Source organism: Parasteatoda tepidariorum, chromosome 12 (assembly GCF_982258835.1).
Source record: "Parasteatoda tepidariorum strain Cologne lab strain chromosome 12, Ptep-v5.0, whole genome shotgun sequence".
In the NCBI taxonomy this organism is placed as follows: domain Eukaryota; kingdom Metazoa; phylum Arthropoda; class Arachnida; order Araneae; family Theridiidae; genus Parasteatoda; species Parasteatoda tepidariorum.
In genome coordinates this window covers 65,997,714-66,015,516 of record NC_141766.1, presented here as the reverse complement: position 1 = coordinate 66,015,516, position 17,803 = coordinate 65,997,714, and the positions used below count along the sequence as shown (strand labels likewise).

Sequence of the window (17,803 nt, the reverse complement as noted above, 5' to 3'; positions counted from 1 at the left end):
AAATTAACCTCAGCTTATACTTTAAACAATTAAAATATCGAAAAAATATTTTTAATACAAAATTAAAATATTCCATAAAATCTTATTATCAGTAATAAAAACTGCTTTAATTAGAAAAAAGAACAAAATATTTTTTAGCATGCGACAATTTGTTTCCGTAACATTTGGAGAAGGGGTTTTTAGTTTTTAATAAAGGTTTAATAGTTTTTTAATCAAAATCATACAGGATCAAAGTAATTATTTGTGCTAATTAACTTTGAGAATTCACTGTATTATTTTTCTGAGTTTAAGGTATGCATTTGATGGAGGAAAAGAATTTATCAGACCATCAGAATTATTTCTTCAAAATGTGAAAATTTCTGTTAATAAACTAAGTTTTTTATATGGCTATTTTCAGATTTAAAAACAGATAAATTAACCGGAACAAGATGAGAAACACATTTCCCTTAAGATTTCTTTAATTTTATTTAACTTTCCTACTTTTTCTACAGTTTTGAGATTTATATATTTTCAAACGTGATTCTTACTGTAAATAATGGTAAAGATATTAATTGAAGTTTTTTGTTCAAAGTTATTGCATTTTCAGCTTAGAAATCAGTAGCAAATAAAATTCATTGTCATGACTAACCACTAAAAAGAAATTCTTAATTAGCAAAAAAGCAGACTCATTTTCAGTTTTGGAATATTAAAAAAAACCTTTGTCATATGATTACATAGGTCATAAACACATATTTAGTAGTCATTATGTCTGATCAGAAGTTTCAATAGGTGATTAATTCTTTTCAAAACATAGCTAAATTTTTTGGACCCTGTCCATATTGGATTAAGGAAACTTGATTTTTTAATCGATGTACGCAGAGAAAAAATTTGAATATTTTTAAATTTAGACTTTAAAATGTGGGTATATGTATCGATTAAAAAAGTCCATAACGAGAGTTGAAATTTTTAGATTTGAAACTAATAAATAATTCATTTTTCTAGTGGTTTGTCGTGAAAAAAAAAAGACTTTCCTTATGATATAGTAACCGGATTCAAGAGGTTTAAAATTTGTATTTTATGATTAGCATCATATTTAAAGGAAAAGGGTGCTGCTGTGGACAACTAAGGGTATAAAAGTAACAAACATGAATAGATTTTTTTTAGCCAAATTTCCTCTGTAAGATGTCGTAAATTGATAACATTAACGTACAGTGAGTGAAAACAAGGACAATCCTGAATAACTTTATTTAATGATCGGATTTTCTCGATCTGAGTAACGAGGGTGTGACCTGAAATATGGTAGTTAATTGGTGCAGACTATTTTATTGTTGTTGTTGTTCTTAATTTACGTCGCACTAGAGCTGCACAATGGGCTATTGGCGACGGTCTGGGAAACATCCCGCAGGATGATCCGAAGACATGCCATCACAATAAGGAAGCAGACTATTTTAAGCTACGTAATCAGAAACGAAAACACACTTTCTCTGAATAAGACATAACTTTTGTTCAATGGATTTGATTGTCTAATCCCCGTAATATCGGGAGTAGCCGTAATCTGGGAAATATGGTCCCAATAGTTTGGTCGGGTGAGAGATCCCCAGTTTGAACCCCCAAAAGTTAATTTTTTTTTTTTATTTATCTTTTTTCGCCATAGCTAGAGAGCTTTAAGGGAATTTCAAAATTTTTGCATACAATCATAAAAATATTTTATCCAAAGATAATTCCATGCAAAAAATAACTTATTAAATATTTATTATTTTTTATTTAATTATAGTCTGAAAAATTTTAAATTGTAAGGTATACAGTTTTTACATCATTTTCTAGTTCCACATGGATAAATACAAAATTTGAGCGAAATTTGTTGAATAGTTCCCGAGAAATGTCTGAGCCACTTTTTAAAATTTAACTTCTCAGGATTAATTCTATTTATATGTGAACAAATAACTTGTTTTCCTAAATATATCCGCTAACATTATACATAAATAGCTAAAATGACTGTTATAGATGCAGAACAGAAAGTTTTTGAAAGGGCCCCAGTCAAACATTTTTGCCCCGGACCCTGAGAGGCGACGTTACGGCTCTGCCTGGAGGGCTCACGACAGGTGCAGAAGGCAATCATGCCTAAATACAAAGACCTGCCAAATGACTAAATAGTCAAATACTGGAAAGATTTGTCAAAACAACTAATCGCTAAATTTGCTTATTTGGACGTTATTTTCTACAAAATACATCGACTGCGATAAAGATATGGTTGAAATTTCAAATATTTGGATCGCAAAATCGCAAGTTTTCTCTCGCAAAATTTCTTTCAAATATTTCGATACAATTTACACCTCCAGTTTTGTCATTCCTTGTCCAAGCTTCAGAAATGTATGTTTAGATTGGCCTGATAAGAGTTTTGTTGATTAAGAACTTTGTTTCTCGAGAAAGAAACCTACATTTAATAAATCTTGTTTCCTATTATTTTCCTTGTTGTAAATTTCCAAAATTTGGTTATTGTGATCTTAAACTAACGGTTTTAAGGGAATTACCAGCATGATCTCACGGGTGTTCGAATTTGTAGCACAACGTTAGAGTTTTGCAAAATTTAAAAACTCTACTCGATGTTGACAAATTGAAACAGGAAATTGTGTAAATTATCCATTTATTTCACTGAAAACAAAGTTAGGTTTAATCTTCAGACAGACTCTTCTAGGACAGATTGTTGGGAGATCATATAGTGATGAGCATACTATAGACAGTGTGCTATTAAAACATTGATTTAAGACCGAAGCACCTTAAAAATGGGGTATATATAAAAACTACTCGTTCGTAAATTAAACTTTATCAAAAGAACCTATTGCTACAATTAAGATGGGTCGTATGGTCAAACTGGAATTAACATTTTCAATTTATTCTTTAATAAAGTTACATAAATACAGCTGTTAGCTCCCAATTGACTTGGATTTCAAATATAATTCTAGATGTAAAAATTTAATTTTGACTGAGAAAACCTTTGATTAAATTTGAAGCGCGTCGCCTTGAGAAAGAGTATTCTCAGCTTCGGTACTAATTCCTAGATTGAAAACTGTTGAAGCGCATTAAGATACTCATTAATATTACCATTTTATTAAACTTCAGAAATCTTTCACTTAATCCCTTTCCCATATTCAATTAGTTCTAATGCTGTAAACTAGACATATTCATAACTGCGATGAAAGTAGCAGAATCATTGATATATTTTAAAGAAATTTATAGTGTGTTTTTAAAGATTTGGAGAAAAAAGATTAGAAAAGTATATTAAAACTACATTTTAACTTCAGTTAATGATTGTTTTCACTAAATATTTATTTACATAATTTGTCACTCATTTAAATGTCGGAACCTAGTTTACACTAGCCTTCAACTTTGAAACTTACATTTAAAACACCACAGAAAAGCCAGTATCACTTAGGAATTGAGCAGGAGTGTATCTGACGTTAGAATTTTGTATAGTTTATTATATAAAAATAGCTACAATGTCAACCATTGAATAATTATGACAATATTATAACTAATTGCTCATTTTTCAATATCTTGCACTAATGTTTTACGCAATGTTTAAATTCTAAACAAATTTATTTAACATTGTTTCAGTGGAATAATTTCGCAAATATTGTAACAGTTTTAAAACTGGTAAGATAAGTCGCAACCAGAAGTCTAAGGTTCAACTTAAGGTAAAGGTTACAACTGGGGAATAAGCTGTCTCGAAAATTTGCTACCCAAGCTATCGTTGCAGGAGTGATTGTTTAAAAATTTGTTATTTGCAGAAAAATTGTAAAAAGTAGTAATTTTACTGAAAACAAATTTAATTTTTTTGGAAATAAAGTAAAGAGCAAAATTTCAGTCAGAAATTTAATATTTAATCTCGGATCGTCCTCCAGGACCTATCCTTGAATTTTCGCATTCCAACATTTTTTGGTGTTCACATATACCAATTTTTTTTTTACAGTGTCAGTCAGCGAAAAAATTAAGAGCTTAAAGTGGAGAAATGGCGTCCTTTAGTCTTAAATTTATTAGTTCCTGGATAAATATAAAGAGACTAAAAGTTTATGCAAAAATTCTTACATTCCTCTATAATATACTAATGCTTTGATTGGAATTAAACAGGTCAATAGCACCAAAAAAATCGATTACTGCAGTGAGCTAAACATACCAAACTATTAAAAATTGAGTATAATGAAAACTACAGATGGTGAAACTCATTTACTCAAATAATGCCTCTTTCCAGAAAAGTTCATATCTGACATGTTTATAAAATGAACTTTAAGATAAATGTCAAGTTTCAGGAAATTCAATACTTAAATTTTTAAAGGGGCCTTAAGAACATTGAATAAGCAGTAGGATGCAGCTATACTAGCCATACTAAAGGCACAGACAAGGCAACAAATTTAAACAGACGAAAAGACAAAATGGAATAGAGATACTGTTTACCGCTCGTTATTTATATATACACACATTCTGAGCTGATTAAAGTGAGAATTAAACTAAAAACAGTCAAATTTCATAAGTATTTTCCTTACTTTCAATGCGAAATTAAAATGCTTCATACTCTTAATCAGAATTTTAAAAAAAATCGTATTTATAAACATTAAAAAAGTTAATTTACAAGGTAAATCTTTTGTATAACGAGATAAGTTCAGAGAAACTTTATACATTCCAGTAAGTCTAGAAAATTTAAGTTTAATATGAAATTTTTACCTTAACTTTCCTCTGAAGTCTTCCATCTCTAGATGTAATCAGGCGAGAAAAAAACCAATTTTACCATCGGATGTAGGCAGGCAGGCGAGACCAAAATCAATTTTACCATCGGATGTAGGCAGGCAGGCGAGACCAAAATCAATTTTACCATCGGATGTAGGCAGGCAGGCGAGACCAAAATCAATTTTACCATCGGATGTAGGCAGGCAGGCGAGACCAAAATCAATTTTACCATCGGATGTAGGCAGGCAGGCGAGACCAAAATCAATTTTACCATCGGATGTAGGCAGGCAGGCGAGACCAAAATCAATTTTACCATCGGATGTAGGCAGGCAGGCGAGACCAAAATCAATTTTACCATCGGATGTAGGCAGACAGCAGAGTCCAAAATCCATTTTAGACTCCAGACTCCGACAAGAACTATGATAATTAGATCCTAGATTTAAAAGATCAAGCTATAACCAACATAGTAGTGTCACATGAACAATCAGTGAAACTCTAAACAAGTAAAATGTAACGCTATTAATTTTTAGAGAAAAGTAGTGTAAGAAGCAAATTTGATAAAAAGTGAAGAACTCCCACCCCATTTCTTAAATAATCTAAATTTCAAAACTTAATTAAATTGAATTTAACGTACTTTTAACTATTGGAAAAACAAAAATCTAGGATTTAAACTTTTTCAAAGGGTTTTTTTATTGAAAACGTTATGTAGTTTTAAAATGAACAATTTAAAATCTAGAGGGAAACTGTTAATATACATGAAAGCAAATTCTGAGAAAAAACTACGGAAGGGCACGGAATAGAATTATTCATTGAGTAACCACACACCTTAGCTCTGTAATAACTCTCAGAGAACAGATTTTCCAAGTTATTGATTTGTATAGACTTAGCTATCCTTAAAAAGAAACAGACTGTAATCCAAACTTCATTTATATGAAGAAAGGAATTGATCTTTTTTCCTTTGATCTTCAATTACTTTATCTAACAATGTGTTCCAAAAGGAATTTCTAAACTTTATTTCCTGAAGAGAAAGGCAGAAGTTTCGATTTGTAGATAATTTGAAAATGTTTGAAAGAATTATTACCTAGTAATGTGCTTTTTACAGTATTTACGATACCGTATAAGTGCCATGATCCTTGTTTTAAACTTAGAAATTGTGACTATTTCTTGTTAGAGAAATATCTAAACAAAGCAAAAATGCTTTCGACATCCTTCCAAAATGCGTATCAAATTTACTTAAATGCAGACATTATGCAAGTGCCAAATATATCTTGAAAAGTAAAACTTCAAAAATTGTGTCATGCAGATAAAACATAGAAACTACGTCTGACACAAAAACGAACAGAATAAAAGAACATTAAGGTACATGCCATATCAGGAACGTCTAACTTTCATTTGTAGGTATGCCGTTAAAAGGGACAACATTAACAGATTCCTGCAAGTTAACAAATTCAGGTATTTCCTACAGATATAGTTTATCTAAAAGAAAATCTAGTTTGCTATAGCGAGAAGAATGCAGACAGAAATAAATCTTATCCGTGCAGGACAGACAAAGCTAAATAGCTATCAAGTCATGATAGACTGACTGGCTGTAGAATATTTTACAAAAATAAGTACCCTTTTGAAAGTCGTTTACTTTTTACAGTCTATCATAATTGATGAATTTGAAATAAGTTAGAACCTTGAAATTTGAAAAACTTAGTGCTTTAAATATTTGAACTTGTTAAGAAACTCAATCGTAGCTTTAATTGTATATTACCTTCTCAAAAATAATTTTAATGGATTACTGAAGATACCGTACAATATTTAATTTAAAACGATAACTGTCGAGTTCATTGTAAAGAAAAATATTAATACAACAACCGTATTACTTTGTTAAATATTCTGTAAAATAGTTTTAAAAAAATAGCTAAAAGGCTATCAAGAACAGCATGCTTTTGGAAAATATCAAACATAAAAGTTAGGGAAAAATAATTCAAGCTTACCTGTTACTATATAAATCCGAACAAAGTAGCGACTGCATTGCGACAAGCCAACACAGTCACCGATAAAGCTTGCAAGCACCTTTTATAAAAAGGAATTCGTACAAAAAATCACTTCCGGCTGTCATTTCTTTTTTCTCTTTTTTTTCTTTTTGCTTTATTTTAGAGAGGCTTCCCTGGCCGGGCGGTATCGCTCACCAAAAGCTGTGCAAAGTGTGGAGGCAGCGGATTCGAATATCGCTGTTACCCTCGATGTATCTTTGTGCTGTCCTTCTCTGCATTGTTCTATCTAACCTTCTATTTAACAAAGGTTTATAAGGCTATAACTGAGCGCACAAGCCTGCAAATGTATGTAATTCTAATAAATAAAATAAATAAATGCTTTATCTTAGATGCTGCACTGATTGCTTAAGTCACCGAAAACATTGTCTCTCCGCGGGACACATTCGCGTGCAGGTCGTCAGGCTACCGAAGCTAGGGTGCCATCCCCTCTGCAGAGGAACAAAATTGCGATGGCATGTCTTCGGATCATCCTCAGGGATGTCTCAAAGACCGTCACCAATAGCCCATTGTGCAGCTCTAGTGCGACGTAAATGAACTATAACAACAACAACTTCCACGAGACACTTGAATGTAGCAAATTCAATTTACGAAGTATTCTTTAATGTATTTTTTATTCTCTTTTTACAATGTCCTTCAGTAATTTATGTCATTGATTCTTTAATTTGACAAGTGTTTAAAGTTGGTGATAAGGTAAAAGAATTAATAATGTTATTTTGGGGCGGAGGATATGCGCGTTCAATTAAAACACTCTAACAGTTCAACTAAACACTCTAACATAAGCGAAAAGTAAGCGTGTTTCATTGCTAAATTAAAAGTTAGTCTTGTCTAGGACCTTAAAAAGTAGAAGATTCGTGCACCTTTGTCAAAAATGGATCTCTGCGTACTTTAAGTAGGTACTTTATTTACGTCACACTAGAGCTGCACAAAAGACAATGCGGACCACTTCCTCAATTTAGACATAGATGTGAAGGAAAACTGTGTACTTTAAAGTGTTGTCAATACAACTGCTGCTTTTTTAGAACCATTCCACGAGATGTGCTGTAGATCCAAAGATACGTAAATCGAAGACCATTTTGCAACGAAGTGTAAGGCAAGACCTTGTTCTAATAGACGCTAGTATATTATGTGGTTGAAAATGGCCGAGATTCCTCAGCTGGAAGCTTTGATTTTTAATCGTATCCCAATACTAGAAACTCCCGGTATGTCATTTTTCTTCGGTCATATCTACTTAGAAATTCAAAGCTATATAGAGCAATCATAGACAACCGTCTTGACCTAAAAATTGAAAAGGAAGGGAAATAGGCGAAAAGAGATCACTGTGGCCGCGGAGTTTTATTCTTCTACCAAATTCCGCGAATCTAATAGGTAACAGGTTCAAATCTTCCTAAGTCACGGATCTATATTTATGCTATGCTTCTCTAATTTGTGCTATCTGTTTTCCAATTTCACAAGGCTTTATAAGCTTTTCTATGTATTGAGCACAGAAGCCTGTATATGCACGTGAATGAATAAATAAGTATACTAAAATCCAAACTCACTGAAGAAAGCCAACCCTTACATTAAAAGCGAATAGCATACAAATAAATGATGAATTTCATAACTTGACCAATGAACTCATAGATCTTGAACTATTTTTAAGTGATATCGCTAGTCTCGCACTTGACTGATCGTTAGGACACGGTTCCCAGCAGATCCCCGAAGTCAAGCATCACTGGCTGAGGTCAGTGTGCTGGTGGATGACCACTTGGATCAGTTAGCGTAGGGACCGAGGGTGTGCGGTATTGGTTCTCGTTAAACTGCTCCTCCGTAAAGTGCTTGACTTCGCGCAGGTAGTCGGACTACCGAAACAGGGTGCCATCCCCTCTGTAGAAGATTAAAATTATGATGGCATGTCTTTGAATCATCCTCAGAGATGTTTCCCAGACAGTCGCCAATGGCCATTGTACAGCTCTAGTGTGACATAAATGAACTACAACAACAAGTGACATTACTAATTTGCATAGATCAACATAACTAAAGGCAACGGGTTTGGTTTGTTTTCATATTAGGTGGTTGAAGATTCTTCAAATATAAGTACTGAAGTTCTTTAGAGAATTTAAAACACGAACCATTGAAATTTATTATTTTATTTCAAGATCGTCGTTAAACAGCAGTCCCAATTCTTTGGGTTTGCGACTACTAATTTTCAATTTCATAGCCGTGTAATTTTGAGCCCAATCCAGAAGACAAGGAAACTCCTGGATTAAGTATTAGGAAAAATTTGCTTTCGTGGATGAATTTTTGATGGAAGAAACCCCATTTGCGTTATATGGAGAGGAAAACCATAGAAACCTCTCATGGTTAACCTGACAGCAAGGGGACTCTAACACATGATCCGTCAACCACTGAAGATATTTTACGTCAGCATAGATAGATGAAGATATTCAGCATGAAGAAATTCTAGGTCGGTGCGGAATTCGTTTCGACCAGCTATCACTGGGATTCGAACCAGACTCACCTCATTGGCAGGCAAACGCTCTATACGTTAAGCCACCATGGCTCTTAATATTGCTAATGATATTTTATAACCGTCATTGAATAGCTGGCCCAATTTTGGGTTTACGACTACTAATGTTCAACTCCACAGCCTTGCAATTTTGAACCAATCCAAAAGACAAGGAAACTCCTGGATCAGTGCCCTCAGAGGTATGATTTGTTATGAGAACATGGAGAACTTTGTGACTCGACAGATTCAACGTGTATCAGGCACCATTTACTACACCACGGGGAATCTTCTGCCGGCAGGGATCGAACTCACGACCTCTTGGACATGGGCCCAGTGCCCTGCCAAATAGGCTATCCCGCCCTTTAATGATAATATTTGAAGATTTTTAAAGCTCATATAAAAGCATGCATTAAAAGTTTAAAAAGCACGAAATATTAAAATATCCTTTCTAGGGATGGACCGGCTCACCAGGTCACATCACTGTGGGCCCTATTAACTGGCGACCTCCGGCCTAGTTGCTTTCATTTGAAAAAGAAATAATAACAGTATATATGTATTAATTTTATTTTGAATCTTAATTTTTTTTAAATATATAATTGAATAATTTGTAATGAAGCATTTGCAAAAATAAATAAATAAATAAAATTTACATATTTTAAATGCCTCAAAATAACTCACAATCTACGATTCCAAAAATATTGATATTCAGAAGTTCCGCAGTGGAGTGATCGTTAAGACACGGTTCCCAGCAGATCACCGAAGTCGAGCATCACTGGCTGTTGTCAGTGTTCGGGTGGGTGACCACTTAGACCAGTCTGTAGAGGAACCGAGGGTGTGCGGTCTTGGTCCTCGTTAAATTGTTCTACCGTAAAGTGCTCGACTTCGCGTGCAGGTCGTCGGGCTACCAAAGCGGGGGTGCCATCCCCTCTGCAGAGGATCAAAATTGTGATGGCATGTCTTCTAATCACCCTCAGGGATGTTTCTCAGACCGTCGCCAATAGCCCATTGTGCAGCTCTAGTGCGGCGTAAATGAACTGCATCAACGATGATATTCGAAAATTTAATTTTTTCTATTTATTCTTTATTTATTTTAGTATATTTTTATTTAAATATATACCAACAGCTACCTCTCCACCGATCCTCAGAGTATCCCACTTCTTCTCTGGTATCTATTAAAGAGAGTGGATTCACTTAATGATCAAATGAATTGATTGCTCAACAACTGAGAGCGATTTCAAGAACCGGTAAAAAGATTGGTGGGTTCGGGTACCGATAAAAAAAAAAGGAGAGGATTCGATTACTGAATAAATGATTGCAGGCCGATAAAAAAATGGTAGGCTCGAGTATTGTTCAAAGGAGAGTGGGCTCGAAAACTGTTCAAATGATGGTAGGTAAGAGTATCGATAAAAAGATAGTGGTTTCGAAAATTGAAAAAGAGAGGAAGGGTAAGAAAAGTGTTCCTTACCCCCCTTGATAGTGAGACATTAAATTAAAAAGGATTATTGTGGCTAGTCCTTAGTGTCCAGCATAAAAATTTCTTGAAAAAGTTGGTTGTAAAATATTCTGTTGTAACATATTTGTCAGTCCTGCAGTGAACTGATCATAAAGACACGGTTTTCAGTAGAACCAAGGCCGTATAAGCTAAATAAGCTGTAGCTTGGGGCCCCGAGATGACAAGGGCCCCCAGATCCTACTTTCCCCCCTCTTTTTCTAAAGTTTTATTCGGAGCTGGGGGCCTCAGAAGCCGAAAATGCATATTTTTTTCTTTTTTACATTGTCGGACATAATAAACGTAAATGAATGACTGAATAAAACAAAAAACTTCGTTATCACTAGTAGGGAACATATCATCTTTCAAGCAATTTGAGTATTAGTAAATTATTTATAAATAAACAATTTTTCAGTTTAAAGGGTAAAAAAGTTTTTTTTGCCCCATCATTCGATCATCAGACTATTTAATATCTGTTTCTAAGGATCAGAATTCCCTCTTATTGTACTTTAAAATTGTACAAATGATATATTTAATGCTTTCATGTGATATGCAGCAGTTTTTAACAGCACTTTAAAATATCTAAAAAAGGACAGAAATTGTCAGTTCAAAAAAAAAAAAATTAATTAATACTTTTGAATAAGAATTTAAATAACTACACACGTTTGTTTTGCTATCTCATTCTATATAACGCTATTTAGAGTAGACAGTTGCGTGTGGGTGTGATGATGACGTAATGAAAGAGGCATACAAAAAAAGCAAATTTCATTTCAGTTAAAATCTTCAATATTATGTTTTTAAACTCCTCGAAAATGTAGTAAAAGAGGTATACAAATTAACTGTCACAAACAAATTAATATTAAGAAAGAACGAAACAAAAATGATATCGAAATATGCTGAATCCCTAATGAGACCGGGATGAAAGACATTGAAACCTATTTGATTGAATAGTATAACTAGAAGGTGTTTCTAAAATTCTGAAATCTATCAGGTTTTAATTTTTTTTTTCTGTCACAAACTTTATCAGTAATTAAAAATAATAAATTCGTTAGATTTCAATATTGGTTCTGTTTTTTCGTTGATTAAATGTTAAAAATTATTCTACAATTGTAATTATCTAAAATTAATTAATATAAAGCTTTAGCGTGTTCCATTGATATGTTGAATGCTCGTTTTGGCGGGATGCCCGGGACAGTTGCTCTTTCACATCCTAGCCAGTATACACCATCAAGAGCAGAGTTGATACTTTAAACACGTATGACATTTATTCTCTCTGATATTTAATAGACCCCTTAATAAATCCTTAAAAATATAAGCCAAAAATTTACATAAATAATGACAATTTTTTTTCTTGCACTAAAATTTAACAAATGTACATAAAATAATTAAAAAGAAAGCAAAAATAGTGAAGAAATATTTTCAATATAAACATCAATTAAATAATATCAGCTTGCGAAATGTTCTTTTTATTTTTGCAGACAGTATTAATATAACGGCCCTCACCTGCTCCAGGGACTGTTGGATTGTTTTCAAAATGACAAGGCTACGGAGTTGAATATTAGTAGTCGTAAACTCGAAATTGGGTCGGCTGTGCAATGACTGTTATAAAATAAACTAATAAATTTGGTCGGGATAGCCTGGCTGATAGGGCGTTGGACTCGTGTTCGTGAGATTAGGAGTTTGAATCCAGTCGGCAGAAGAATACCCATGTATAAAATGGTGACTGGTGCATGTTAAATCTGTCGGAGTCACAATGTCCTCCAAGTTCTCATAACAAATAAATACCTCTGGGTTCTAATCTAGCAGTTCCCTTTTCTTCTGGATTGGGTTCAGAATGACAAGGCTACGGAGTTGAATATTAGTAGTCGTAAACTCGAAATTGGGTCGGCTGTGCAATGACTGTTATAAAATAAACTAATAAATTTGGTCGGAATAGCCTGGCTGATAGGGCGTTGGACTCGTGTTCGTGAGATTAGGAGTTTGAATCCAGTCGGCAGAAGAATACCCATGTATAAAATGGTGACTGGTGCATGTTAAATCTGTCGGAATCACAATGTCCTCTAAGTTCTCATAACAAATAAATACCTCTGGGTTCTAATCTAGCAGTTCCCTTTTCTTCTGGATTGGGTTCAGAATGACAAGGCTACGGAGTTGAATATTAGTAGTCGTAAACTCGAAATTGGGTCGGCTGTGCAATGACTGTTATAAAATAAATTAATAAATTTGATCGGGATAGCCTGGCTGATAGGGCGTTGGACTCGTGTTCGTGAGATTAGGAGTTTGAATCCAGTCGGCAGAAGAATACCCATGTATAAAATGGTGACTGGTGCATGTTAAATCTGTCGGAATCACAATGTCCTCCAAGTTCTCATAACAAATAAATACCTCTGGGTTCTAATCTAGCAGTTCCCTTTTCTTCTGGATTGGGTTCAGAATGACAAGGCTACGGAGTTGAATATTAGTAGTCGTAAACTCGAAATTGGGTCGGCTGTGCAATGACTGTTATAAAATAAATTAATAAATTTGATCGGGATAGCCTGGCTGATAGGGCGTTGGACTCGTGTTCGTGAGATTAGGAGTTTGAATCCAGTCGGCAGAAGAATACCCATGTATAAAATGGTGACTGGTGCATGTTAAATCTGTCGGAATCACAATGTCCTCCAAGTTCTCATAACAAATAAATACCTCTGGGTTCTAATCTAGCAGTTCCCTTTTCTTCTGGATTGGGTTCAGAATGACAAGGCTACGGAGTTGAATATTAGTAGTCGTAAACTCGAAATTGGGTCGGCTGTGCAATGACTGTTATAAAATAAATTAATAAATTTGATCGGGATAGCCTGGCTGATAGGGCGTTGGACTCGTGTTCGTGAGATTAGGAGTTTGAATCCAGTCGGCAGAAGAATACCCATGTATAAAATGGTGACTGGTGCATGTTAAATCTGTCGGAATCACAATGTCCTCCAAGTTCTCATAACAAATAAATACCTCTGGGTTCTAATCTAGCAGTTCCCTTTTCTTCTGGATTGGGTTCAGAATGACAAGGCTACGGAGTTGAATATTAGTAGTCGTAAACTCGAAATTGGGTCGGCTGTGCAATGACTGTTATAAAATAAATTAATAAATTTGATCGGGATAGCCTGGCTGATAGGGCGTTGGACTCGTGTTCGTGAGATTAGGAGTTTGAATCCAGTCGGCAGAAGAATACCCATGTATAAAATGGTGACTGGTGCATGTTAAATCTGTCGGAATCACAATGTCCTCCAAGTTCTCATAACAAATAAATACCTCTGGGTTCTAATCTAGCAGTTCCCTTTTCTTCTGGATTGGGTTCAGAATGACAAGGCTACGGAGTTGAATATTAGTAGTCGTAAACTCGAAATTGGGTCGGCTGTGCAATGACTGTTATAAAATAAATTAATAAATTTGATCGGGATAGCCTGGCTGATAGGGCGTTGGACTCGTGTTCGTGAGATTAGGAGTTTGAATCCAGTCGGCAGAAGAATACCCATGTATAAAATGGTGACTGGTGCATGTTAAATCTGTCGGAATCACAATGTCCTCCAAGTTCTCATAACAAATAAATACCTCTGGGTTCTAATCTAGCAGTTCCCTTTTCTTCTGGATTGGGTTCAGAATGACAAGGCTACGGAGTTGAATATTAGTAGTCGTAAACTCGAAATTGGGTCGGCTGTGCAATGACTGTTATAAAATAAATTAATAAATTTGATCGGGATAGCCTGGCTGATAGGGCGTTGGACTCGTGTTCGTGAGATTAGGAGTTTGAATCCAGTCGGCAGAAGAATACCCATGTATAAAATGGTGACTGGTGCATGTTAAATCTGTCGGAATCACAATGTCCTCCAAGTTCTCATAACAAATAAATACCTCTGGGTTCTAATCTAGCAGTTCCCTTTTCTTCTGGATTGGGTTCAGAATGACAAGGCTACGGAGTTGAATATTAGTAGTCGTAAACTCGAAATTGGGTCGGCTGTGCAATGACTGTTATAAAATAAATTAATAAATTTGATCGGGATAGCCTGGCTGATAGGGCGTTGGACTCGTGTTCGTGAGATTAGGAGTTTGAATCCAGTCGGCAGAAGAATACCCATGTATAAAATGGTGACTGGTGCATGTTAAATCTGTCGGAATCACAATGTCCTCCAAGTTCTCATAACAAATAAATACCTCTGGGTTCTAATCTAGCAGTTCCCTTTTCTTCTGGATTGGGTTCAGAATGACAAGGCTACGGAGTTGAATATTAGTAGTCGTAAACTCGAAATTGGGTCGGCTGTGCAATGACTGTTATAAAATAAATTAATAAATTTGATCGGGATAGCCTGGCTGATAGGGCGTTGGACTCGTGTTCGTGAGATTAGGAGTTTGAATCCAGTCGGCAGAAGAATACCCATGTATAAAATGGTGACTGGTGCATGTTAAATCTGTCGGAATCACAATGTCCTCCAAGTTCTCATAACAAATAAATACCTCTGGGTTCTAATCTAGCAGTTCCCTTTTCTTCTGGATTGGGTTCAGAATGACAAGGCTACGGAGTTGAATATTAGTAGTCGTAAACTCGAAATTGGGTCGGCTGTGCAATGACTGTTATAAAATAAATTAATAAATTTGATCGGGATAGCCTGGCTGATAGGGCGTTGGACTCGTGTTCGTGAGATTAGGAGTTTGAATCCAGTCGGCAGAAGAATACCCATGTATAAAATGGTGACTGGTGCATGTTAAATCTGTCGGAGTCACAATGTCCTCCAAGTTCTCATAACAAATAAATACCTCTGGGTTCTAATCTAGCAGTTCCCTTTTCTTCTGGATTGGGTTCAGAATGACAAGGCTACGGAGTTGAATATTAGTAGTCGTAAACTCGAAATTGGGTCGGCTGTGCAATGACTGTTATAAAATAAACTAATAAATTTGGTCGGAATAGCCTGGCTGATAGGGCGTTGGACTCGTGTTCGTGAGATTAGGAGTTTGAATCCAGTCGGCAGAAGAATACCCATGTATAAAATGGTGACTGGTGCATGTTAAATCTGTCGGAATCACAATGTCCTCCAAGTTCTCATAACAAATAAATACCTCTGGGTTCTAATCTAGCAGTTCCCTTTTCTTCTGGATTGGGTTCAGAATGACAAGGCTACGGAGTTGAATATTAGTAGTCGTAAACTCGAAATTGGGTCGGCTGTGCAATGACTGTTATAAAATAAACTAATAAATTTGGTCGGAATAGCCTGGCTGATAGGGCGTTGGACTCGTGTTCGTGAGATTAGGAGTTTGAATCCAGTCGGCAGAAGAATACCCATGTATAAAATGGTGACTGGTGCATGTTAAATCTGTCGGAATCACAATGTCCTCCAAGTTCTCATAACAAATAAATACCTCTGGGTTCTAATCTAGCAGTTCCCTTTTCTTCTGGATTGGGTTCAGAATGACAAGGCTACGGAGTTGAATATTAGTAGTCGTAAACTCGAAATTGGGTCGGCTGTGCAATGACTGTTATAAAATAAACTAATAAATTTGGTCGGGATAGCTTGGTTGATAGAGCGTTAACTCAAAATTGAGTCGGTTGTTCAACGGCGGTTATAAAAAAATAAAACTAATAATCAAATTGTATTGTCTTATTTTCTTTCTAACTCTCTGCATATTTTCTACGCAAATTCAAAATTTCATGTTTCTAAGTCTTATAGATTTTGTAACGTAAAAAAAATACAATTGTGAGAAAAATTCGCGAAAAAATCATTAAAAATTGCAAATAAAATATATTCAAAATGAATTAAAAAAAAAAAAACTCTGTTAAATATATAGTGGCCCAGCACTCCAAATGTTTACTCTGTGCTTAAAATGTGTTTCTTTTGTAACTTTTTCCCCTCGTTCAAAAAATATGTGCAATAAAAGAAAGGTTCTACATAATAGTCTCATCACAATTAATATGTTTAACAATAAAGTAATATTATCAATTTTTTAATAATATAATGTTAATACTCAACAATAAAAAATAGTGACAGTTTACTTTAGGTGTATAGAAATGGAATTAAACTTATAAGGGCCCCATCATTTTCAGTAGCTTAGGGCCCCACCAAGCTTAAATCCGGCCCTAGTAGAACCGAAGTCAAGCATCACTGGCTGCAATCAGTAATCGGGTGGGTGACCATTTTGATCAGCCTACAAGGGGATCACGGGTGCGTGGTTCTCGCTAAACTGTTCTACCGTAAAGTGTTCGACTTCGCTTGCAAGTCTTCGGGCTACCAAAGTAGAAGAGCTATCTCCTCTGCAGTGGATTGAAAATTTGATGGCATGTCTTTAGATCATCCTCAGGAATGTTTCCCAGACAGTCACCAATTGGCGATCGAAATGGGATACAGGTGGCATATGGTAGAACTCTCTACCATAACAATGCTTCACATGCTCTCACCATTAGCGTGTGGGAGGTCATAGAGGAAGGAAGTACGTTAGTTTCTGTCTTGATTTTCAAACAGATCAAAATCCTTTAAGTTAGGAAACTATATGGAACTGAAAACTACATTAAACATAGTTCTAAAAGAAAGTGTCATGGAAACTTAAAAAGAAATATTTTTAACAATTAAATACGAAAAATGTTAATGAAAGGAAAAATATCGTAGTACATTCCCATACGACAAAACAAAGAGGAGGAGATGGATGGGGTAGGGGCCAAAGGCATGGAACCGGTCTTCTCCCTAGATGGCGTATTCGGGCGTTGCGATCGACGTGAATAAAGTACCTGTCTACCTACCTACATCTTCGAGTTTGTTGTTTTTTACTATTTTATAAATATCATCTATGCCTAATTGGCCTTATTGCTTTATTGGTGCAACATACATTTACAGGCTTGTGTGCTCAATTAAGGCTTATAGACCTTTGTCAAGTAGAAGGACAGATAGCACAACACAGAGAAGAACATCACGAAGAATACATCCAGGGTTACGGTGGGATTCGAACCCGCTACCTCCACCTTAACAGTGCGTTTGGCGGGCGACACAGCTCGGCCAGGGATGCCCCAATCGCCCTAACTTATTCTCCGTGGGCAAATAACGCAATAAATGTCCTAATTCTAGTGCTAAC

General features: G+C 35.2%; 1 protein-coding gene across 1 annotated transcript; it reads right to left on the bottom strand.

The window, feature by feature from the left end:
- Window positions 1-3,805: 3,805 nt before the first annotated feature.
- On the bottom strand, window positions 3,806-6,811 carry LOC147801133 (uncharacterized). The gene is made up of 2 exons (XM_087155795.1): window positions 6,684-6,811; window positions 3,806-5,134 (listed from the first exon to the last, which is right to left on the bottom strand). Exon 2 carries the CDS (start codon window positions 5,091-5,093, stop codon window positions 4,737-4,739), a length of 357 nt encoding a protein of 118 aa, XP_087011921.1. The 5' UTR covers window positions 5,094-5,134; window positions 6,684-6,811; the 3' UTR covers window positions 3,806-4,736.
- Window positions 6,812-17,803: the final 10,992 nt, after the last annotated feature.